Below are 25194 nucleotides of genomic sequence, written 5' to 3' on the forward strand. Positions count from 1 at the left end.
TTCAGGGCCTATGACAATCAGTCCTTATGAGACTAAAGCAACATGGGGATAGGCACTGAGCTGTCGTTCACAGTGTAACTGTGTCATAAGACTTACCAAACAGTAGGAAGTAAGTACAGGAACACGATCCATTTGGCAGTCAGAGTGGGACTTGGTGATAGAGTGAGTATATAAAAAACATTGCATGCTGTTGTGTGTGCTTGTAGGAACATAAGTGCATGTTTGCACTTTTACATGCTTGAGGGAGATCTTGTGATGTGCCCAGCCCTTTATGGCCTGTTGATGCCCACCCTTTTATTATAATGTTCAACCTAGCATATTAGTGGTCATTCTTAGCATATTGTGGCCATCCGTGGCATGATGGTTCTTTCCCATTTGATGTTGGTGGTCCTGATATATTGGTGGTAACTCTTGTTTACTGTGGGCATCTGAGGCAGGATTGCATCCACTTCGACTAAATGGCAGAGCGCAGATCATTTTTGCTATATTATGTGTAAGAAACTGGCTCTATATATACTGCACCAAAGTGAGGTACCGTGTGTATAGAGTCCAAGAGTCTCCAGAGGTTTGGCAGAGGTTAAAGTTAGATAGAACCTTACTCTCTAAAGTGGTAGCTTGGTCGAGCAGTAAGGCAGTATCAGAGGACAGTGTAAAGCATTTGATGTACACACTCAGTCAGCAAATGGCCTCACACACTCAACAACTGAACTCTAGGTCAATTTGTATAAAAAAAATACTGTTGTTTTATTTCTAGAACCAAGCAAACCTGGTACAGGTAAGCATATAAATACGTTGCAGTAGTAATTTACTTGTATGAACACAGTTCAGAATTGCAATATAACTTGGACTGGTTTTGGTTACAGTTTAAAGAAATCAGTTTGCAACACATTGCAGGTATAGTACATTCAATTGAATGGGCTTTTTAAGTAAATGCAGTTAATTACTTTTCACATTACTTTTGTTACTACAGGACTGGATCTTAGATTCTGCCCTGGGACATTTCCTGAAAACAGGTGAGTAAATGCATTTTGGTTAAAAGTACGATTTTTAAGGAATATTATTGCATTTCAAAAGTTGACACCGAAACTTTTCCACATAGAATCACCAATGTTATCCTATGGGAGGAAATTCACTTAGCAGGTAAGTTAGGTTATTGTTACTTTTTCTTACTCAGTGCTGGATCCTGGATTCAGCACTGGGACATTTCCTGAAAATAGTTGAGAAAATGCGTTTTGGTTATTTGGCTGATTTTTAAGGAATATTTGAAGTTTTCAAAAGTAGACACTTGGAAACTTTTTGGGAGAAAAAGTGTCAATGTTATCCTATGAGGAAAAAATAGTTATCGGTTTCAAGGTAAGTAATCGCTCTTTTAAGTTAGGGTTCTGGGGTTAGACTCAGGGGTCTCCCAGGGTCAGTGATGCACTGTTGTTGCACCCTCAGTGGCACGAGGGCGGCCGTGTGCAGAGTGTTGAGGCCCAATGTTATCCTACGGAGGATAGGGGGGCTCTGGTTGGTGGCTGCTGGCAAGCAGGCCACAGGGTTGTGGAAGCAAAGCTCCTAGGGTTAAGCTCAGGGCAAGTTGGGGACCAAGTTAGCACCAAAGGGGCACCCTCAGCGGCGCTAGGGCAGCCGGGTGCAGGGTGCAGTTTTGAGGTCCGTGCCCTGTTGACTTCAATGGAGGTTCTCCGGGACAAAGAAACACTGCAGGCTCGGGGACGAAGATCATCCAGGAGTGACCACCACGAGGGGTAAGTTGGGATGTAGATGGATGGTTAGGCACTACTGGGTTGGGCACACAAGGCTGTGGGGCGACGGGTGCAGGGGTGCCTTTGGAAGTCGGTTTTTCTTACCCGCTCTGGTCGTGGTAGGGGGGGGGTCTCCTGGATTGAGGCTGCAGGCGTCGTCTGGAGGCTTGAGGCAGGTCAGGAGTCGCCGGATCTCGGGTCAGGATCGCCGGGGGGACGTCCTTGTGGTGTTTGTTCACTCAAACACAGGCCGGGCTCGGCGGGTGCAGAGTGTGCTGGAGTCGCGGTTTCTGGCTGGCACCAGAAGCTGCAGTTCAAACACGTCCGGTGTTCACGGGAGAAGCAGCTTGGAAAGTGAATGCAGGCAGGTCCTTCGGGGTTTATGAGGTTGCTGGCCGCTGGACACGCTGGGGTTCTGCAGGAGCAGGTTCGAGGGGAGACAGGCCGGTAGGGCTGGGGCCAAGTCAGTGGGCGTCGTCCTCTTGTTAGCTCTGCACGGCGTCTCGTCCTTCTTCTTTTCTTGTGGTTGCTGGATCTGAGGAAGGAAGGTTCAGGGTGCCCCTAAATACTAAATTTAGGGGAGTTACAGGTAGGTAAAGGGCAGGGATCAATGGGTCCCTTCCCTGGGGTGAGTACACCCCCTATTCTGCCACTCTCCAGTGGGAGGGGGCAGGAGCCTGTCCCTGGTTGGCTGGGTCCCCCCATCCTCAAGATGGCGGGGATTCAAGGTTGTGCTTCACCTCACCACCCCCACCTTAGGGGTGGAGTTGGCAGAGGTGGTCACACCTCTCTTCCTCACTTTGTTTTCCCGCCGGGCCTCCCGCTCAAAGTGGGGGGTAGAACCAGTGGGGACCAGTTGCTGAGTACAGCAAGTGGTCTGGAGAAGCTCACAAAGGCGGCATGCCTTTGAAACTTCTCCTTCGTAAACCCTGCCCATCCTGGGGGAGGAAGCTTGGCACCTCGTCCCTGGATGAGCATTGGTTCAGGCCCCCGAGAGCAGCAAGCTCTCGACCCAGGGGTTCAGAAACATGTCTGGTGGTGTCAGCCTGCCCAGCCACTCAGTCAGGTCACTGGGAGTTGGTCGAGTTTCAGGGGGCATCTCTAAGATGCCCTCTGTCGTGCATTTCACATTAAATCCCACACTGGCATCAGTGTGGGTTTAATGTGCTGAGAAGTTTGATACCAAACTTCCCAATCTTCAGTGCAGCGATTATGGTGCTGTGGAGTTCATAATGACAACCTCCCAGCACCATATACTCTTAATGGCAGAACTGCACTTACAGGGTCCAGGAATGGACCTGGGCACTGTAGGGGGTACAGGGCTCATGCACATGTACCCTTACCACTGGTACAGGGCACCCAGGCAGAGGGGTGACTGATGTATGCCAGGGCAGTGGTTCGTGGGCATGGCACACAGGGATGTGTGCCATGTCGTCTCTTTGTTTTGTTTTGCACCCAGGCGCTCAGCCTGCAAAGGCAGTGTGTGTGTGTGTCAGGGTACAGGGCCTCTAAGGGTGGCACAACAAGTGCTGCAGTCCTTAGGGGCCTTCTCTGTTCACAGTGCCCTGGGTACCTATGGTACCATTTACCAGGGGCTGACATGTGGCCAGAGATGGCAATTGGGTTTAGGCTTCAATGCAGTTTTAGGGAAGGAACACAGGCCCTGGGTACCTGATTGGCAGGAGCCCAGGGGATACTCAGTCAAAGTACATCAGCAATTCATCAAAAAGTGGGGGCATACCATGCAAGAAAGAGGGCACTTTCTCACATATACCAGTGCCTACTCTTGGAACAACACAGACTCTAATATATACTGAGCGGTACAAAAGGGGGTGGTGATGGACGGAGCATCAGAACCAATCAAACACTCACACCCAGTCAACAGATCTGGGTTTGATCCATCACCGTTCTTTAGCCCACTCTGCCACCCCAGTTCAGACATGGCCATATGCAAATCAGTCTGACCCTGTGCCTCATGGGAACAGTCCAGCCCGAATTGCCAAGCCATGCCTTCCCTGGACCGGAAACAAGCTTCCTAGGACCGGTTTCTGGCATTTGAGCCGTCTTCAGCCAGGCTTGCTTGAATCCAGTGGCAAAGTGAGCAAGGGACTCACGTCTGAGCATACCCTGCCAACTTATCGCGAACAAAGCGGTACAAAAGGAGGTGGTGATGGACGGAGCATCAGAACCAATCAAACACTCACACCCAGTCAACAGATCTGGGTTTGATCCATCACCGTTCTTTAGCCCACTCTGCCACCCCAGTTCAGACATGGCCATATGCAAATCAGTCTGACCCTGTGCCTCATGGGAACAGTCCAGCCCGAACTGCCAAGCCATGCCTTCCCTGGACCGGAAACAAGCTTCCTAGGACCGGTTTCTGGCATTTCAGCCGTCTTCAGCCAGGCTTGCTTGAATCCAGTGGCAAAGTGAGCAAGGGACTCACGTCTGAGCATACCCTGCCAACTTATGGCGAACAAAGCGGTACAAAAGGAAGTGGTGATGGACAGAGCATCAGAACCAATCAAACACTCACACCCAGTCAACAGATCTGGGTTTGATCCATCACCGTTCTTTAGCCCACTCTGCCACCCCAGTTCAGACATGGCCATATGCAAATCAGTCTGACCCTGTGCCTCATGGGAACAGTTCAGCCCGAACTGCCAAGCCATGCCTTCCCTGGACCGGAAACAAGCTTCCTAGGACCGGTTTCTGGCATTTCAGCCGTCTTCAGCCAGGCTTGCTTGAATCCAGTGGCAAAGTGAGCAAGGGACTCACGTCTGAGCATACCCTGCCAACTTATGGCGAACAAAGCGGTACAAAAGGGGGTGGTGATGGACGGAGCATCAGAACCAATCAAACACTCACACCCAGTCAACAGATCTGGGTTTGATCCATCACCGTTCTTTAGCCCACTCTGCCACCCCAGTTCAGACATGGCCATATGCAAATCAGTCTGACCCTGTGCCTCATGGGAACAGTCCAGCCCGAACTGCCAAGCCATGCCTTCCCTGGACCGGAAACAAGCTTCCTAGGACCGGTTTCTGGCATTTCAGCCGTCTTCAGCCAGGCTTGCTTGAATCCAGTGGAAAAGTGAGCAAGGGACTCATGTCTGAGCATACCCTGCCAACTTATGGCAAACAAAGCGGTACAAAAGGGGGTGGTGATGGACGGAGCATCAGAACCAATCAAACACTCACACCCAGTCAACAGATCTGGGTTTGATCCATCACCGTTCTTTAGCCCACTCTGCCACCCCAGTTCAGACATGGCCATATGCAAATCAGTCTGACCCTGTGCCTCATGGGAACAGTCCAGCCCGAACTGCCAAGCCATGCCTTCCCTGGACCGGAAACAAGCTTCCTAGGACCGGTTTCTGGCATTTCAGCCGTCTTCAGCCAGGCTTGCTTGAATCCAGTGGAAAAGTGAGCAAGGGACTCATGTCTGAGCATACCCTGCCAACTTATGGCAAACAAAGCGGTACAAAAGGGGGTGGTGATGGACGGAGCATCAGAACCAATCAAACACTCACACCCAGTCAACAGATCTGGGTTTGATCCATCACCGTTCTTTAGCCCACTCTACCACCCCAGTTCAGACATGGCCATATGCAAATCAGTCTGACCCTGTGCCTCATGGGAACAGTCCAGCCCGAACTGCCAAGCCATGCCTTCCCTGGACCGGAAACAAGCTTCCTAGGACCGGTTTCTGGCATTTCAGCCGTCTTCTGCCAGGCTTGCTTGAATCCAGTGGCAAAGTGAGAAAGGGACTCACTGAGCATACCCTGCCAACTTATGGCGAACAAAGCGGTACAAAAGGGGGTGGTGATGGACGGAGCATCAGAACCAATCAAACATTCACACCCAGTCAACAGATCTGGGTTTGATCCATCACCGTTCTTTAGCCCACTCGGCCACCCCAGTTCAGACATGGCCATATGCAAATCAGTCTGACCCTGTGCCTCATGGGAACAGTCCAGCCCGAACTGCCAAGCCATGCCTTCCCTGGACCGGAAACAAGCTTCCTAGGACCGGTTTCTGGCATTTCAGCCTTCTTCAGCCAGGTTTGCTTGAATCCAGTGGCAAAGTTAGCAAGGGACTCACGTCTGAGCATACCCTGCCAACTTATGGCGAACAAAGCGGTACAAAAGGGGGTGGTGATGGACGGAGCATCAGAACCAATCAAACACTCACACCCAGTCAACAGATCTGGGTTTGATCCATCACCGTTCTTTAGCCCACTCTGCCACCCCAGTTCAGACATGGCCATATTCAAATCAGTCTGACCCTGTGCCTCATGGGAACAGTCCAGCCCGAACTGCCAAGCCATGCCTTCCCTGGACCGGAAACAAGCTTCCTAGGACCGGTTTCTGGCATTTCAGCCGTCTTCAGCCAGGCTTGCTTGAATCCAGTGGCAAAGTGAGCAAGGGACTCACGTCTGAGCATACCCTGCCAACTTATGGCGAACAAAGCGGTACAAAAGGGGGTGGTGATGGACGGAGGATCAGAACCAATCAAACACTCACACCCAGTCAACAGATCTGGGTTTGATCCATCACCGTTCTTTAGCCCACTCTGCCACCCCAGTTCAGACATGGCCATATGCAAATCAGTCTGACCCTGTGCCTCATGGGAACAGTCCAGACTGAACTGCCAAGCCATGCCTTCCCTGGACCGGAAACAAGCTTCCTAGGACCAGTTTCTGGCATTTCAGCCGTCTTCAGCCAGGCTTGCTTGAATCCAGTGGCAAAGTGAGCAAGGGACTCACGTCTGAGCATACCCTGCCAACTTATGGCGAACAAAGCGGTAGAAAAGGGGGTGTGATGGACGATGCATCAGAACCAATCAAACACTCATACCCAGTCAACAGATCTGGGTTTGATCCATCACCGTTCTTTAGCCCACTCTGCCACCCCAGTTCAGACATGGCCATATGCAAATCAGTCTGACCCTGTGCCTCATGGGAACAGTCCAGCCCGAACTGCCAAGCCATGCCTTCCCTGGACCGGAAACAAGCTTCCTAGGACCTTTTTCTGGCATTTCAGCCGTCTTCAGCCAGGCTTGCTTGAATCCACTGGCAAAGTGAGCAAAGGACTCACGTCTGAGCATACCCTGCCAACTTATGGCGAACAAAGCGGTACAAAAGGGGGTGGTGATGGACGGAGCATCAGAACCAATCAAACACTCACACCCAGTCAACAGATCTGGGTTTGATCCATCACCGTTCTTTAGCCCACTCTGCCACCCCAGTTCAGACTGATTTGCATATGGCCATGTCTGAACTGGGGTGGCAGACTGGGCTAAAGAACGGTGATGGATCAAACCCAGATCTGTTGACTGGGTGTGAGTGTTTGATTGGTTCTGATGCTCCGTCCATCACCACCCCCTTTTGTACCGCTCTAATATATACTGGGCACCCTTTGTATGTGATAGTGATAAATGTGCATGTGAGGTACATCTACATACATCGTGTAGTCAAATTAGGAGAAATCATATGGAATGGTAAGGACCGTCCATATATTGTTTCTGACATATCCTGTGCTATCCTCCGCCTACTAATACATTCCTAAAACAATTTTTAGGAAATTAGTGTAAATTAAAACATAAGGTGTTCCATCCCCCTTCATACCTAAAATAAATCCTTTAATAATCTCTTGAGAACAAGCATTAGTCAAAATATAGTATTTTAAACAGACTAGTTATGATGTGAAATAAGGGCTGAGAAGTCTAAAGACTACAATAATTTCTGAAGCACTGATTTGGTAATGTACCGATCAAATTGTTACTGTGATATGAGTTCAGGCATGATTTAATAAAAGGGGGTGTGTTCCCTTTTCCTTCACTTGGGTATTTCATTTCACACATGGGTATTTTGAGGTTTTAATAATCAGATAGAAATTATTGTAGTAGATAGATTATGTGATGTTAGAATTAAATATGTAAGTAAGAAATTATTTTATTGTTTGTAAATATTGTAAATATAACATGTATTTATGTATGTTGTTGTAGCCCTGAAGAAGTCCAAGAGGACCAAACGCGTTGGCTACATGTTTTAACCAATTGTGAAGATGAAGAATCATAAATAAAGGATCATAAAATTAATATGTCTGATTGGTATTATGTATAATGATAACAATGAATTTGTGTTACATCATCTGAATTGTTGTTTTGCTGAGCTCTATCGAAAATGAAATCATGTGTATGACATAATGATGGGTGATGAACCAATATAGTGGATTGATATGTTAAGGGTTGTCTAAACTCAGGAAGTTTAGGGGTATTGGACTTCCAGTTCTGTGCACCAAAGATTAGTTTTGACTATCCCTTCATTTAGATAAATGCAGTACTTGTTGCCTCAAACCCTGTGGAATCAAAATCCCTCTGTAAAATTGTGTTTATATTGTTTGACATTTTAAGATTTGTCACTGCTCTAATGTACTTTCTGATTTTCCATATGCCACAAATTTTGACGAAAATCTGTTGCAGGAATACCTCCACAAGGCCCCTGCAAAGTTATCATTAAATCTTTCAAATTTTGAACGTTTTACTGACCAAATGTACTATATGCACAACACGGGACATTACTGTACCCTCATATTAACTGGGTAACCCACTGCTTGGATGCCTTTAAAATATTTTCATTTTAGACTAATATAGCCTACCTTGGCACTGCCCCAGGGATATGCCATTAAGACACTTAATAGAGGGGGCCTGGGCTGTGGCATTTCTATCATTTTTATGATTGGACTTATCTGCACTCTGACCAAAGAAGTTATTGTAGATTGTGAATGCGCACTCTTCAAAATCTCTGTTAATGCCAACTTTGTCCTGTCTGGCCTCCTGATTTATCGCCCCCCCATGGCCTTCCAAAGATTTTAGGGAAGCCTTATTACTGCATCTGGCCTATTAGCTACCATTTCGACCAATTTGGGTCCTAAATCTGCACCTAGAACCGAGTCAAGACAGAGAGATTAGCAACTTTCAGCGGACCTTGCTGCCTTCCATCTTACACAACGCACCCCGAACACCACTCACTCGGCAGGCCATTTGTTAGACCCCTTTTTTTTCCTAATCTACCTGCCCTCACAGTTAGCCCACCCCTCCCCATGAGTTGATCTGACAACTATCTGGTGTCGATGACACTACAGGGGGTAGGCCCTCTTCAGGAGCCCCTGGCATAAACTGGATGCTGCCCACTTCCGTGACTTTCTCCTTAGTCAAACACCTAGTTTTCCTAACAACCAAGATAGGGCAGACAGTATCCTGTCAGACTGGCTCATGCATGCTCTTGATACCCTTATCCCTGCTAAGATGTCCCATAGCCGCAGAAGACAATCTAGCCCATGGTTTAATAACAAGCTGGCTCAGGCAGGAAGGCATGCAAAGCCCTGGAACGGGCTTGGAGACGACAGCATGATCCTGCCCTGAAAATACAAAATCTGGCAGTCATTAAACAATACCATAAGTCTATCCAGAAGGAGAGAGATGACTTTTTTGCAGATAAACTTAAAAACAGCAGCAACTAAATGCATCTTTATTTTACTCAAGGATCTTAAAACAGGCAACCAATTACATCCCCTCTCACCTCCAGTGAGCAATGTGAGATCCTTCGCCGCTTTCTTTATTAAAAAGGTTGAGAATATATTTAAAACCTTTCCCACACTGCAATCACAGGAGGTCCTACATCTCTGCCTATCGCTGGCCCGTCACTTTCCATCTTTTCCGCACTTTCCCAGGAAGCCATGCGTTTGATTTGTAATAGACTTAAATCTGGATCCCCACCGGACCCTCTCAAACCTGAACAGTTTCAGATTTTTTTACCACAGCTCCTGCCCCTGTTTTGCGATCTCATAAATCGGTCTTTGTCCTCTGCTGCAGTTCCTGCTGCTTGGAAACATGATAAGGTGATTCCACTTGTCAAAAAACCCACTTTAGACGACTCCAAGCCAGAGAATTCCCGCCCCATTTCCCTCCTTCCTCTGATATCTAAGATCACTGAAGCCCACATTAATTCAATCCTCACTAACTACAATGACGCTAATAATCATCTGGACGCCTCTTAGAATGGTTTCCGTTCACGACACAGCACGGAAACTGCCCTTCTGGAGGTCACGGAACATCTGCAGCACTCATTGGATGCAGGTCAAACCTCTGCCTTGATCCTACTGGACTCGAGCGCTGCATTTGATTCGGTGTCCCATCAGATTCTCTTGCAGTGCCTAGAGGATATCGTGCATTGGTGGCCCGGCCTTGGGCTGGCTCTCTTCTTTTCTTTCGGAGAGATCCTTCCAAGTGATTGCCCCCCCACCCCCTCCCCCCTTCTGCTCTCAAACGAAGGGTGTGCCCCAAGGGGTCCCGCAAGGCTCTGCTCTGAGCCCGACCCTATTTAATATCTACATTCGACCCCTGGCAGCTGTTGCGAAGGATAGGGACCTGGCTGTGGTCTCCTATGCAGATGATACACAGTTAGTGATCGCGTTATCTGACAACCCCGCACAGGACGCACTCAAATTTAAAGAGGACTTAACAGTGATTGCAGGCTAGATGACATTCAACTGCCTCCAACTGAACGGCAGCAAATCTGAGATCTTGCTGCTGGGAAAAAACACATATTTGTGGAGTGAGCTCTGGTGACCTTCCACCCAAGGCCCCCCGCCAATTTCAAGTCCCACTGAGGCATTACGAAGGGAACAGGAGGACAAACATGAGTAATTCCCTTAAGGAATCTATTTACAACAGGGGACTTGTAAAGAGAAGGCTGATCAGAAAGCCTAAGGAAGGCTGAAATGGCCGAGAGGTAGCCCTTTAGAGTGCCCAGAGCAGAGCCCTGCTGGGCCAAAGAAAGGAGTAGGAGGGGCGAAAAGGGGATCCACAGCCTTTGCTGTGCACCATGCCACAAATTTGTTCCATCTGCAGGCGTATACCGTCTTAGTGGAGGGACGCCTGGCTGCCAAGATAACATCGCAGACTTCGGGAGGAAGGTCAAACGACGTCAACTGCCGCCGCTCAATCTCCACGCAAGGAGGTGGAGGCTGGACAGGTTTGGGTGGAGGACTGTCCACTGCTGCTGCGACAGAAGATCCTCCAGAAGAGGCAGTCTGATCGGAGGATCAATGGCCATGTTGAGCAGCTCGGGATACCAGACTCTTCGTGCCCAATCCGGAGCCACAAGAATGACTTGGGCCTGGTCGCGCTTGATCTTCTTCACCACTCTAGGCAGAAGTGGTATAGGCAGAAAGGCGTATAGAAGACCGCAACTCCACTCACGACAAAAAGTGTTGCCTAGCGAGTGCCGCCTTGGAAATTCCAACACACAGAACTGCGCTTTCTCTTCAGTGGCGAATAGATCTAACCAAGGCTCTCCCCACTGCTGAAAGAGGCCTTACACCACCTCCGAGTGAAGATGCCATTCGTGATCCATCATGCACCTGCGGCTGAGTTCGTCCACAATTGCGTTCAGGGAACCTGCCAGGTGTTGAAACACCAGGGATATGCTCTGATATTCCAGCCATGTCCAGAGGAGGAGGGCCTCCGGACATAGGGTCCACTTGTTTGTTGTAGTACCACATGGCAGTGATGATGTCCGTGAACACCTGCACCACTCTTTCTCGGACAGAGGGAAGGAATGCTTTGAGTGCAAGACGAATCGCCTGAACCTCCAGAAGGTTGATGTGGAGCCCGGACTCCGACGGAGATCAGAGGCCTCTGATCTCCGCCTCCCCCATGTAGCCGCCCCATCCCAGAAGTGATGCATCGGTCACCACTGTGAGCTCTGGTTGGGGAAGGGAGAGGGATCTGCCGCTGATCCAATCCTGGTTCCTTTGCCACCACTGCAATTGGTGTGCAGTGCCTGTGAGAAGTTGACCTGGTATATGCTGTCCACTACATATAGTGGGCACCTTGCACCAGTCCAAACAACCCTTATTGATGATTAGGTTTAAGACAACCTTTATTGAAAGCTATCCTAGTGGTATCTATGAAGAGCAGCCTTCAGGCTAAGTCTTGAAGGAGTGTAAAGAAGCTTGGTTTACCAGATTATAACCTCTTGAATGACCAAATGAAAGGACAACCACACAAGGTATATATAAAATATATGTATTTATTTCTAAACACTCACTACTAATCTCTTTATGAGATTAGAGCACAAGATACTCAATATTACAGTTCTAAAACGACAGTAAATAGCACAATATACAATGGGCCCCAGGGGGAGACCAAACCATATATTAAGAAAGTGGTATAAGAACCACAACTTGACTAGACATAGTGCCTAGAGCACGTAGAATCGCTGGTACCCCAAGGAACCACCCAAGGTAGTGACACAGGGGACCCACGGGGGACGCGTGCAGTATGAGAACACAGCCGCGAGCTCCGTACAATCCTATGGGAAAGTCGCGGTTGGAATTTTAAAGATTAAGGACACTTAGGAGAGGACTTTGAGCAAACCCTTTCAGACTTAGAAGGTTCTAAGGCCAGCACCTATGTGAGCACTGGATTACTTGTGTTACCTCACCCAGGGAAGCCGGGTGCATAGGTGTCAAATGGTGTAGGGAATCGTCGTCTTTTTAAATGGCGATCTGCTGCAAAGTGCTGCTGCTCTGAAGAGTAAAAGTGTCCGGTGTGATCCAAGCCTGGATCGGAGCTGAGAAGAACCTGAAAGCAGAGGGGACAGAGTCTGGGTCACTTGCCAGTGACCAGGGGCACGATAGACGAATGTCCACCAATGTCGGGTGCTTCAAGTGTGAAGAGGTGAAGCTTGACTCTGCAGTCACGGGGACCAGGAGACGTCGAGGACGACCAAAGTCCAGGGGTGAGCTGCCCCACGAAGAATGTCGAGTGCTTGGGGGTCAGTGTCCGGATTGAACACCAACAAGACTTGGCACCTGCAACCCACATGGTCAGAGAAAAGATGCTTCGGTGCGGACCAGCAAGGTTCAGGGGACTCCCGAAGCGATGGAGAGTCAGGGCACGTCTGTAGCAACCAGGTAAGCCCAATAAAAGTTAGAGTTGCCATCTCAGGGACTCACCAGTCGACGGACCAGAGATTGCGAAGGGACCTCGAGAGGAATCACACAATACCAGCCCACGGGACACTCTGTGAGTGTAGGCCAGTATTCTTCGGTGGAAACACTGTTCGGGGCTTGGACTACAATTAGCCCAAAGCACAGCCTCAGGGATCGCCAAAAAGCATATCCTGCTGCAAATGTGCACGGTGTCCAGGGGTTCCATGATCCCCACGAGGGCTACGGGTCACAGGTTTGGTGAGAGCACTGGTCGGCCTCTGGGTAGCTTGGGAAACCACCTCCTGTGTTGCAAAATCTTCGGAGTCCTTCAGGGCTTCGTAGATGCAAAACGGCCATAGGGAGATTCTCCAGTCATCCGGCGTAGTGTAGATCGTCGAAGTACTTGTTTTCTGTTGCAGAGTTTCGTCCAGGTGTAATCTAAAGTACATTTAATCAATTTAGAAAGGAAGCAGCTAGGCTGGGGTCCTGGATAGCAGGGCCCCAGCCAGACTAAAGTCGAAAAACAGTGAAACATCAGCAAAACTATAAGAAGCACATCCTACTCTCCTACACAACCCCCCCCAAACTTAAGGACATTAAACTAACCTTGACCAGTTGAGCCTTCATGTTCTAAGTGGAAATAGCTGGAGAGTCCATCTGCATTTGCATGGTTACTCCCAGGTCTATATTCCACTGTATAGTCCATCCCAAGTAGGGAAATTGAGCACCTCAAAAGTTTGAGGTTTTCACCCTTCATTTGTTTTAGCCATAAGAGGGGCTTATGGTCAGTCTGAACAATGAAGTGAGTGCCAAACAAGTAAGGCCTCAGCTTCTTCAGAGCCCAAACAACAGCAAAGTCCTCCCTTTCAATAGCTGACCAACGTTTCTCTCTGGGGGTCAGCCTTCTTCTAATAAAAGCTACGGGCTGATCCTGACCCTCACCATTCAATTGTGATAACACAGCCCTTACCCCCAACTCAGATGCATCTCTCTGGACAATGAATTGCTTGGAGTAGTCAGGACTTTGCAGAATGGGAGCAGTGCACATGGCCTGCTTCAGGTTATAAACTGCCTTTTGACAGCTGACTGTCCACTGAACTTTCTTGGGCATTTTCTTAGAAGTTAAGTCATTCAAAGGGGTCACCATGGATCCATAACCTTTGACAAATCTTCTATAGTACCCAGTAAGGCCCAAGGAAGCTCTGACCTGAGTCTGGGTGGTTGGAGCAACCCATTCCATGATGGTCTGGATTTTGCTCTGCAATGGTTGAACCTGGCCTTCACCCACAAGGTGGCACAGGTACACAACCTGACTCTGCCCTATCTGGCACTTGGTAGCCTTGATAGTTAGGCCTGCTTTCTGCAGGGCCTCCAAAACATTTCTCAGGTGGACCAGGTGATCCTCCCAGGTGGAGCTAAAGACAGCAATATCATCTAGATATGCTGCACAATAGGCTTCTAGGCCTGTAAGGACTTTGTTCACCAACCTTTGAAAAGTGGCAGGTGCTTTCTTCAAACCAAAGGGCATCACCCCAATCTGGTAGTTCCCACTAGGGGTAAAAAATGCTGTCTTTGGCTTTGCAACCTCAGCTAGTCTGATCTGCCAGTAGCCAGCTGTTAGGTCAAATGTGCTCAGAAACTTGGCTGAGGCCAAAGTATCTATAAGCTCATCTGCCCTAGGTATTGGATGGGCATCAGTCCTGGTGACTGCATTGCGACCCCTGTAGTCTACACAAAACCTCATCTCTCTCTTGCCATCTTTGGTGTGAGGTTTAGGCACTAAGACTACTGGACTAGCCCAAGGGCTATCTGAGGGTTCAATAACTCCCAATTCCAACATCTTCTGGACTTCAGCCCTGATGCAGTCCCTGACGTGGTCAGGTTGCCTTTAAATCTTATTTTTAACAGGTAGAATTTCCCCAGTGTCCACTTCATGAGTGCACCAGGTAGTGTGACTTGGAGTCAGTGAAAACGTATATCTAAACCGATTGAGGACTTTTCTGCAATCCGTTTGTTGCTGGACAGTAAGGCTGCCTGCCACGGCTGCACCATCTACTGATCCATCATCAGGGTTCTGAGAGAGCAGGTCAGGGAGTGGATCACCCTCTTCCTCCTGTCCCTCATCAGTAGCCATGAGGAAGCCCATGTCAGCCCTGTCAACATATGGTTTGAGCCTATTGACATGGAGCACCCTGTGGGGGCTCCTGGGAGTTCCAAGGTCCACCGGGTAGGTAACCTCTCCCTTTTGCTCAATTATGGTATGGGAGCCACTCCACTTATCTTGGAGGGCTGTTGGGGCCACAGGCTCCAACACCCATACTTTCTGCCCTGGCTGGTAAATAGTCAGCACAGCCTTTTGGTCATGCCAGGCCTTTTGTAATTTCTGGCTATCCTCAAGGTTTTTATTTGCCTTTTTCATGAATTCAGACATCCTGGAGCGGAGACCAAGAACATAGTCTACAAGATCCTGTTTAGGGGGTTTGAGAGGTAACTCTCATCCCTCCTTCAATAGACACAATGGACACCTAATTGGATGTCCAAACAGAAGCTCAAATGGGCTGTAACCAAGCCTCTTCTATGGAATCTTTCCGTAGGCAAAGAGAAGGTAGGGCAAAAGTATGTCCCATCTGCGCCTAAGCTTTTCTGGGAGACCTTTGATCATGCCCTTGAGGGTTTTGTTGAACCTTTCAACTAACCCATTGCATTGTGGGTGATAAGGGGTGGTAAATTAGTAATTTACTCCACACTCCTTCCACATAGCAGTTAAGTAACTAGACAAAGTTTGCACCTCTGTCTGATACAACCTCCTTAGGGAAACCCACTCTGGAAAAGATTCCAAGTAGGGCCCTTGCCACCACAGGAGCTGTAGTGGTCCTAAGTGGAATGGCTTCTGGGTACCTAGTGGCATGGTCCACCACTACCAGTATAAATCTGTGACCAGATGCTATCTGAGGATCCATGGGATCAACTATATCAATCCCAACCCTCTCAAAGGGAACCCCCACCACAGGTAGTGGTATCAGGGGGGCCTTTGTTGTACCACCTGCCTTCCCACTGGCTTGAAAGGTGACACAGGAGCGACAAAACTCCTTGGTGTCTTCAGACATGTGAGGCCAATGAAAGTGATGGACAAGTCTCTCCCAAGTCTTGTTTTGGCCAAGGTGACCTACTAAGTGAATATCATGGGCTAGTGTTAATAGGAAGCCCCTAAACTTCAGAGGTATAACCAACCTCCTAGTAGCTCCAGGCTTGGGGTCTCTACACTCTGAGTATAGGAATCCATCATCCCAATAGATCCTATGGGTCCCACTAGCATTCCCAACAGCCTCAGCAGCAGCCTGCTGTCTGAGGGGTTTAAGAGAAGGGCAGCTCAGCTGCTCCTGGCTCAGATCAGCCCTGGAAGGGCCACCTGTCCCCAAGAACTCAACCTGATCAAGTTCAAGCTCATCTAGGACAGTTCCTTCTTCAGGACTAAGATCAGCTCCCTCAAGAGACTGGTCTGGATTCTGAGTCAGGGGGGAAAACACTGCCTTACCCCTACTGCTCCTTTTCTTGGATGGCGCCTGGTCCATTCTTCCAGGATCCAGGGCCTGTTCAGTCTTAGACATTTTTGCCTGTGACCTGGTCATAGCAAACACAACTGCAGGGATTCCCAACATTTCTGCATGAGTCCTGAGCGCCACTTCAGCCCAAGCTGAAGTTTCTAAATCATTGCCAAGCAAGCATTCAACAGGGAGGTCTGCACTTACCACAACCTTCTTAGGGCCAGTTACCCCTCCCCAGGTGAAATTAACAACTGTCAAGGAATGGTCTGTCCTGACATTGCTAGCATTGGTCACTTGGAACATCCCACCAAGTATGATTTGCTCAGGAGCCACAAGATATTTTGTCACCATTGTGACACTTACTCCTGTGTCCCTGAATACCAAGGCCTCTTTTCCATTTATCAAAGGCTGCTGTCTGTATTTGCCCAGATTACTGGGACTGACAAAGGAGGCCATATCAATGCCTCCATCACAGATCAGTACAGCCTGAGTAGGAACTCTGACTAGGCCAGAGTCCATCTCAGATCCCAGGGTTAACCCCATTACACCCTTATTCCGAGTACCACCACTTGGAGCTGAACTAGGGGGAACAGTTGCCTTAGGGGCAATGGTGGCTGGAGTTGAGTCCTTGGACTTGGTACAATTACTTGTCCAATGGGTTTTCTGTTTACAGATTTTACACCATGGTTTCTTTTGGCCTTTTCCTTTGTTGGATTGGGACTCCCCACCAGATGCACATTTTTGGGGCCCTTGAGAAGACTTCTGGTCTTTACCCTTCTCCCCACCCTTATCAGAGTATTTTGGAATCCTGCTTCGTGGAGTCACCACCTTGGTTCTGAACCTTCTGCCTCACCCTGGTTCTGACCCATTTGTCTGCCTTCTGGCCCAATTCTAGGGTAGAGGTCAGATCAGAGTCCACCAGGTACTGATGCAACAGCTGATTTTGACAATTATTAAGGATCTGCTCCCTCATAATTAAACTGTACAATCCTTTAAAATCACACACTTTACCGCCAAGTAACCAGCCTTCCAGAGCCTTAGCAGCACAATCTTGAGTCTGTGCCTTTTGGGTATCTCTGAACTTCAACCTGTACTGTTCAGTGGTTAAGCTAAACCCATCATTCAGTGCACTCTTCAAGACTTTGTAATTATCTGCATCCTCTTCTCTAACAGTGAGGAGCTTGTCTCTACCTTTGTTTGCAACGAGAGACACAAGGTTGCTTCCCACTGCTCCTGAAGGACCCTATGTACTTTACAGGCCCTTTCCAGTGCAGTTATCCATTTGTGGATGTCGTCCCCACTCTGATAGGGAGGGACAATCTTGTTCAGGTTCCTATGGTCATGAGTATGTTCTCTACCTCTAGGGACACTGTTGCTGCTACCATGGGGCTCTAGCCCCAATCGTTTTGAAGCTCTCTGAAGCTCCAGGGATTCTCTATCTAAGGCCAATTGCTCTGTCTTGATCCTAAGCATAGTTTTCTCAAACTCAAGCAGTTGGCACTTCTTCTCATAAGAGGAATCCCTTTTATGAGAAGCAGAGGTCCTATGAGAAATAGAGGTCCCTATAGATGTACCAGAATGATTATATTTTGGAGAAGGACATCTTGATCTTCTTGGTACACTACCAACCCATCCAGGTGGGGTAAAGAGAGGGCCATTGAGGCCTTCTCCCTCACCTTCAGGAGGGATTGGATTTTCCAGGTTAGAATCATCTTGATCCCGCTGGCCAGCCACCAATGTGAAACATTGTTCTGGAATATGCTGTCCACTATTTATAGTGGGCACCTTGCACCAGTCCAAACAACCCTTATTGATGATTAGGTTTAAGACAACCTTTATTGAAAGCTATCCTAGTGGTAGCTATGGAGAGCAGCCTTCAGGCTAAGTCTTGAAGGAGTGTAAAGCAGCTTGGTTTACCAGATTATAACCTCTTGAATTACCAAATGAAAAGAGAACCACACACTGTATATATAAAATATATGTATTGATTTCCAAACACTCACTACTAATCTCTTTATGAGATTTGAGCACAAGATACACAATATTACAGTTCTAAAACAACAGTAAATAGCACAATATACAATGGGCCCCAGGGGGAGACCAAACCATATATTAAGAAAGTGGTATAAGAACCAAGACTTGATTAGACACAGTGCCTAGAGCACGTAGAATCGCTGGTACCCCAAGGAACCACCCAAGGTAGTGACACAGGGTACCCACGGGGGATGCGTGCAGTATGAGAACACAGCCACGAGCTCCGTACAATCCTATGGGAAAGTCGCGGAGGGAATTTTAAAGATAGACGCTTAGGAGAGGACTTTGAGCAAACCGTTTCAGACTTAGAAGGTTCTAAGGCCAGCACCCATGTGAGCACTGGAGTACTTGTGTTACCTCACCCAGGGAAGCCGGGTGTATAGGTGTCAAATGGTGTCGGGAATCATTGTCGTTTTCAATGGTGATCTGCTGCAAAGTGCTGCCGCTGTGAAGAGTAAAAGTGTCCGGTGTGATTCAAGCCTGGATCAGAGCTGGGAAGAACCTGAAAGCAGAGGGGACAGAGTCTGGGTGACTTGTCAGTGACCAGGGGCACGATAGACGAAGGCCCACCGATGTCGGGTGCTTCAGGTGTGAAGAGGTGAAGCTTGACTCTGCAGCCACAGGGACCAGTGGACGTCGAGGACAACCAAATTCCGGGGGTGAGCTGTCCCACGAAGGATGTCGAGTGCTGGGGGGGCAGTGTCCGGACTGAACACCAACAAGCCTCGGCAACTGCAACCCACGTGGTCAGAGAAAAGATGCTTCGGTGCGGACCAGCAAGGTCCAGGGGACTCCCCAAGCGATGGAGAGTCAGGGCACGTCTGGAGCAACCAGGTAAACCCAATAAAAGTTAGAGTTGCCTTCTCAGGGGCCCACCAGTCGACGGACCAGGGATCGCGAAGGGACCGCGAGAGGAATCACACAATACCAGCCCACTTAACACTCGATGAGTGTAGGCAAGCAATCTTCGGTGGAAACACTGCTCGGGGCTTGGACTACAAGTAGCCCAAAGCACAGCCTCAGGGATCACCAAAAAGCATATGCTGCTGCAAATGTGCACGGTGTCCAGGGGTTCCGGTTCCACAATCCCTACAAGGGTTACTGTCTCAGGTTTGATGAGAGCACTGGTCAGCCTCTGGGAAGCTTGGGAACCCACTTCCTGTGTTGTAAAATCTTCGGAGTCCTCCAGGAGCTTTGTAGATGCAAACTGGTCAGCTGCGTTTCAGGTGCCTGCCTTGCAGGGGAGTAACTCATTTACTCCAAGGGAGATTCTTCAGTCATCCAGCGTAGTGTAGATCGTCAAAGTACTTGGTTTCTGTTGCAGAGTTTCGTCCAGGTGTAATCTAAAGTACATGTAATCAATTTACAGAGGAAGCAGCTAGGTTGGGGTCCTGGATAGCAGTTCCCCAGCCAGACTAAAGTCGAAAAACAGTGAAACATCAGCAAAAAGAGTGGGTAACTCTAAGAAGCAGATTCTACTCTCCTACAGTGCCCTCCGAGATCTGGATGCAATCGGACAGATTCCCCTGATGTTGTGCCCACTGGAACTTCAGGTCCCACTGCAGAGCAGCCTGCATATGCCATCTGGCATGGTCCACCAGCAGGATGCAGGCGGCCATCAGACCCAGCAGCCTGAGGGTCATCCTGGCCGAAACCCGGGATAGAGGCTGAGAGATCGGAATCATAGCCCGAAAATCCCAGACTCGCTGTTCGGGAGGATAAACCCGAAACTGCGTCGTGTCCAGAACTGCTCTGATGAAGAGGAGCTACTCAGAGGGAGTCAGGTGTGACTTTGGCATGTTGATGGAGAAAACCCAGCGAATGTAGGTCGGCCGTAGTCTGGAGGTGAGAGACGACAGCCTGGGCGGAGCCCGCCTTCAACAGCCAGTCGTCGAGATAGGGGAAGACTGTAACCCCTGATCTGCGCAGATGAGCTGCGACCAACGCCATCACTTTCATGAACACCCGAGGGGCGTTGGTAAGGCCAAAGGGGAGCACGTTAAACTGAAAGTGTTCGTGGCCTAGCGTGAACCTCAGGTAACGCTGGTGGGCCGGCAGAACAGGGATGTGAAAGTAAGCGTCCTGCAAGTCCCACGCTACCATCCAGTCTCCAAGGTTGTGGGCACCTGAGCGAGCATCAACATTTTGGACTTCTGCTTCCTGAGATCCAAGATAGGATGCAGGCCCTTGACCTTCTTGGGCACCGGAAAGTAATGGGAGTAGAGAACACAAATTACTTCTGGGGCAGGAACGCGCTCGGCCAAGAGTGCCGAAACCTCCTGTTGGAGAATGGCCAGATGATCCTCTGACATGCGATGGAACTGAGGTGGCATGGATGGAGGGGTAGTCTCGAAGGGGAGGGAGTAGCCCCGTGGGACTATTTGCAAACATCCACCTGTCCGACGTGACGGTGCACCAGTGGGGGAGGTGATGGCGAATCCTGCCACCCACTGGCGTTTGGTGGCCCTTAAAGGTCGGACTAGGAGGGTTTGGAGGCTGCTGCAGAGGGGGCTGTGGTGGACTGGCCCACCCGATGGTCTCCAGAACCACAGCACTGGTTCCCACATCCCCGGCCGCACAGCGGCTGAACAGCTGGCGCTGGCCTGTGGCTCTGGGCGGGACGTCGCAGGGCACCCCTTCCGTAGCCACGAAAGGGGCAAAAGGCAGCCTGCGCAGGGCGGGTGGTGGAGAGGCCCAAGGACCTGGCCATAGCCCGAGAGTCCTTAAAGCGCTCCAGCGCGTTATCTGCCTAATCCCCGAAAAGGAGATGCCATCAAAGGGCATGTCAATAAGAGTGGATTGGACATCCCTGGAAAAACCAGTCGACCGAACCCACGCATAGTGTCGAAGGGCTACTGACGTGGAAATCGTCCTGCCTAGTGAGTCGGTGGAATCCAGCCCACAGCGGATGGTAAACTTCGCTGCGTCTTTCTCCTCGGCAACTGCACGGGAGAGCACGGCCCGGGCATTCTCCGGACACTGGGGCAGCATCTGCGCTACCGTATCCCACACAGAGTGGGTGTAACGGCCCAACAAACATGCGGTGTTTACCGACCGCAGTCCCAAGCAGGAGGAAGAAAATATTTTCTTCCCAAGATGGTCCAGCCTTTTGGATTCCCTTTCGGGTGGTGCGTTAGGGAATGCGCCTTTGGAGGTGGAGGCTTGGACCACCAAGCTCTCAGGGGTGGGGTGTTGGGAGAGGAAAGTGGGGTGGCCCGGGGCCGGGCGGTTGCATCGGGCAATCATCCTGTCCACAGGAGCCCCTGTGTAGGGCCTGGACTAGGTGCCCAAGAGGATGTCCCTAAGGGCTTCATTAAACGGCAGCAGGAGCTCCGAAGAGCTTGTTGCCAGTTGAAGCACCTCTGTTAGGAGGTTAGTCCTGACTGCCACCATATGTAGCTCGAGGTGGAGAGTCTCGGCCGCCCTACGCAATACCACTGCGTATGATGCTCCCTCCTCCGGTAGGAGGAGACAACATGCCAAGGTCTGGTGAGGTAGTCAGACCACTGGCTTCCCCCAGTTCCTCTCTCCAATCCCGTTCATAAACCAACTGGTCAGTTAAAGGGTCCCCAGACCCCTCCGAGTCCTCCTCACCCTCCTCTGGCTGCCAATCTAGTCTCAAAGAGCCGGGGTAGAATAGGGACACAAAAGTACCCGTCGGCGCCGGATCCGGCGTTGGTTGACGCCGGTCCGACTCCGTGTCTACCTCGAGGTGGAGGCCAGGGTCCACGTCAGCTGGGGAGACAGACGACGCCGGTTGTGGACGTAGTGCCAGTGAAATCGGCGCCAGGGGAGGCGTAACAAGGTCAACCGGCGCCGATCGGGATCCAAGCCTGGATCCAAGGGGACTCTGCGGCACCGAGGCCGAGTCCGTGGGACCCAAAGGTGTGGCGGCGGATTCGGGCTGCACAAAGATGGCGTGCATTGCTTCATAAAACTGATGAAGCTGGGCAGGGGTCACTGCTGGTCTCAGGATGGGGGGAAACCCGGAGTCGACCCTTCTGGCTCCGAACGTGGAGGGGCACCACCCGCATCCCTCGACGTGTCGGCTGACAGATGGGGAGAAGTCGAAGAGCGACGATGCTTCCTCGACTTCTTCTTGTGCTTCGACTTACCTGACCCCGAGGGTGAAGACTTAGATGAAGAATGGTGTAGACAACAAAGTGAGGACATAGCTCTCTGCCCAAATATACCTTTAGCTGGTGCTAAAAAGTCATCGATAAGAAAAACATGGTCCTACAAATACATTGTTCTCCCAAATGTAATACGTACAATTGAGTTAGAAAAATACATCTATTTTTATTAATGATATTTGGTCTGTATAATACAGAACGACATAGAGATAAAAAGAAGTTCAATATAAATATACATCATGAGTCATGAGAATGGTGTTGGCTCCGCGACCGGTATCTCGACCTCCTACGCAACCGGGACCTCGAGCGACGCGGACTGCCGGGCTTCGAGTAGCTTTCGGGACCACTCCCGCAAAGACTTCAGGGCCATGGTCCGGCAGTCGGAGCACAAATTGGGGTCGTGGTCGCGCTTCAGGCAGTATAGGCACACGTGGTGCGGATCCGTCACCGACATCAGCCGGTTACAGGAACCGCAAGCCTTGAAGCTAGGCATCCCTCGTCCACCAGGAGTCGATGGACTCAAAAAACAAAGTCGAAAAAGTAAGGCAAAAGTGACTGGAGGTACCGCTCTCTCTGGATCTGCGCTTGCTGGCGCGGAAAAAGAAAGAACTGATGAGAGCGTGTGAGAGCGGCATCTATGTAGCTACCGCAATGTCATACTGGCGACCACAACGCCGACGACGAACACGGAGTCGATCAACACCCCCTTCTGACGCACAGGGGTACTGCTGACGAAAAACATTCCAGATCCAGTCCGACGCCTGGGGGGTAATTCTAAGGTAAGGAATCTATAACTAACTGTTTCTTTCAGATAAGTTATTATCCAGGCCACTGTATTATCTAGGCTGGATTATGCTAGCTCTCTGTATCTAGGGACTAATAGAGCAGAGATACAGCGCCTCCAAAGGATACAGAACGCGGCCGTCCGGTTACTTTTCAGTCTACCCAGGACCTGTTCCACCTCTGACTCCATCTGCAGACTTCATTGGCTCCCAGTAGAGGAACAAATCCATGTTCAAACTCTGTGTATCTCCCATAGAATCTTGAATGCCTAATCCCCTGATATCCTAGCGGATCTCCTCATACCCTACACTCCCATCCACCATCTGGGCTCGCTAAAATCAGCACCTGGCATCAGTCCCTCGGGTCAAGAGAGGCAGGGCTGGAGGATGCTCCTTCCGAGCGCTTGCCTCCAAACTCTGGAACTCCCTTGCAGTGAACATTAAAAGCATTCAAAAAATGTGGCATTCCGTAAGGCCATAAAAACCTATCTTTTCCCTAAATCATCTTCTGCTTCACCTGTTTGGCCCTGCCACCATGTCTTTCTGAGACTACCACTGGGACACCCCTTGGCGGGAGCAGCCATGTGCTCTACAAATACTACAACATAACATATAGTTTCAAATAAACCATTTGTCACCCACTTTCACCTCAAAATAAAATATATTATGTGTTTTAAAATATCACTGTTAATACAGAATTTTTTCAAAATTTCAAAAGCTACCAAACCTGACATGCACCGCCTCCCACTGAAGTCTTCCTGTTCTCTTTTGAGGGCAGTGCCCCCCAAAACATATACTTTTGACTACGGCCCTGACCCACAAGTACTCTCCGATTGCTCTGAAAGTATGTACAAAAGTTACATTTTATTACTCTAGATACATCTGTAAGTCATCTTATTGGTTAGTGTTTTTGGCAAACAAAGCATGGAGAACAGACTGATTTGTAGGGTGTGCTCTATAAAATTCTTCCTCATTCACATCTACACTCTTCTTTTCCTCAGCGAGGCACTTACATAAGTAGTCATCATCATGAAGTTCATTTATCTCAGCATACATTTTTCTTGAAACCATCCTGAATCCATATGCGGTGCTCTTGTTTCGGGTAACCTCTTTATCAGTCTTTAAATCCATTTTACTAGAAGCATCTGAAAATAAAAAATGCACAGCCTAAGTTGCACACATTTAAAATATTAACCTTAAAATCGATGATTTTGAAGAAGGAATAGTTTATTGCCGGTCACTCCAGTTCTCTCATAGGGTAATTTCCATTATAGTCATAAGCACTGAATAGTTGTAGAGAAGACACTACGCAGCTTGTAGTAAGAGAAGAAGGTTTATTCCAAGAAACACGTCCTTTCATGAAGAGGCACTGGAGCAATTGACTACAGAAAGAATGCCATGCTCCAGTGACCTCATGACATTCCAAGCCTGGGGCTTGTACAATCCCATGCATCTCCCTTTTTATAAAACAAAGAATACAGTGCAAATAACAATAGTGCTATCTAATACACAAAAGATGTTTGAAAAGATTTCATCTAACACAACACCGGACCCACCCTTTTAAATGAGAACAGGAGAGAAAAAAACAAAATCATTCAATTTCCTTGGTTTTATTGAAGAGCGACCACTTCTCCTTGTAGTTTGCGTCAACAAACCACTCTTTAAACATAGCGCAAGGCACATAAAAAATATGAGGAACCAAAGCCACACAAGTAATGCCCCACAAATTTCCATCGGAGAGTCTCACAGAATTCTTCCTTAATTCACATACTTGAACAGGGCCTTTCAATTTTGACAAACCTTTTCCAAAAACTGGATTTTTAACACGTACCCAGTCACCTAATTTTAATCTAAAAAAATTCTCAATCCAGGATTGGTTTTAATGGATCTTTTTATACTAGTCAGGTTGGAATTGATTTCAGCAATTTCCACCAACTATCAACACTCCCAAGC

The 25194-nt window shown here is 49.1% G+C and overlaps 1 protein-coding gene across 1 annotated transcript in view; it reads right to left on the reverse strand.

The window, feature by feature from the left end:
• Positions 1-24372, reverse strand: part of LOC146862040 (histone-lysine N-methyltransferase PRDM7-like) — a 637226-nt gene extending 612854 nt beyond the window's left edge. Inside the window, exon 1 of the mRNA XM_085643053.1 lies at positions 24255-24372. Within this exon, the coding sequence (XP_085499179.1) occupies positions 24255-24372 (118 nt within the window). The remainder of the gene's footprint in view (positions 1-24254) is intronic.
• Positions 24373-25194: the final 822 nt, after the last annotated feature.

Source organism: Triturus cristatus, chromosome 2_2, assembly GCF_964204655.1.
Source record: "Triturus cristatus chromosome 2_2, aTriCri1.1, whole genome shotgun sequence".
Classification (NCBI taxonomy): Eukaryota; Metazoa; Chordata; class Amphibia; order Caudata; family Salamandridae; genus Triturus; species Triturus cristatus.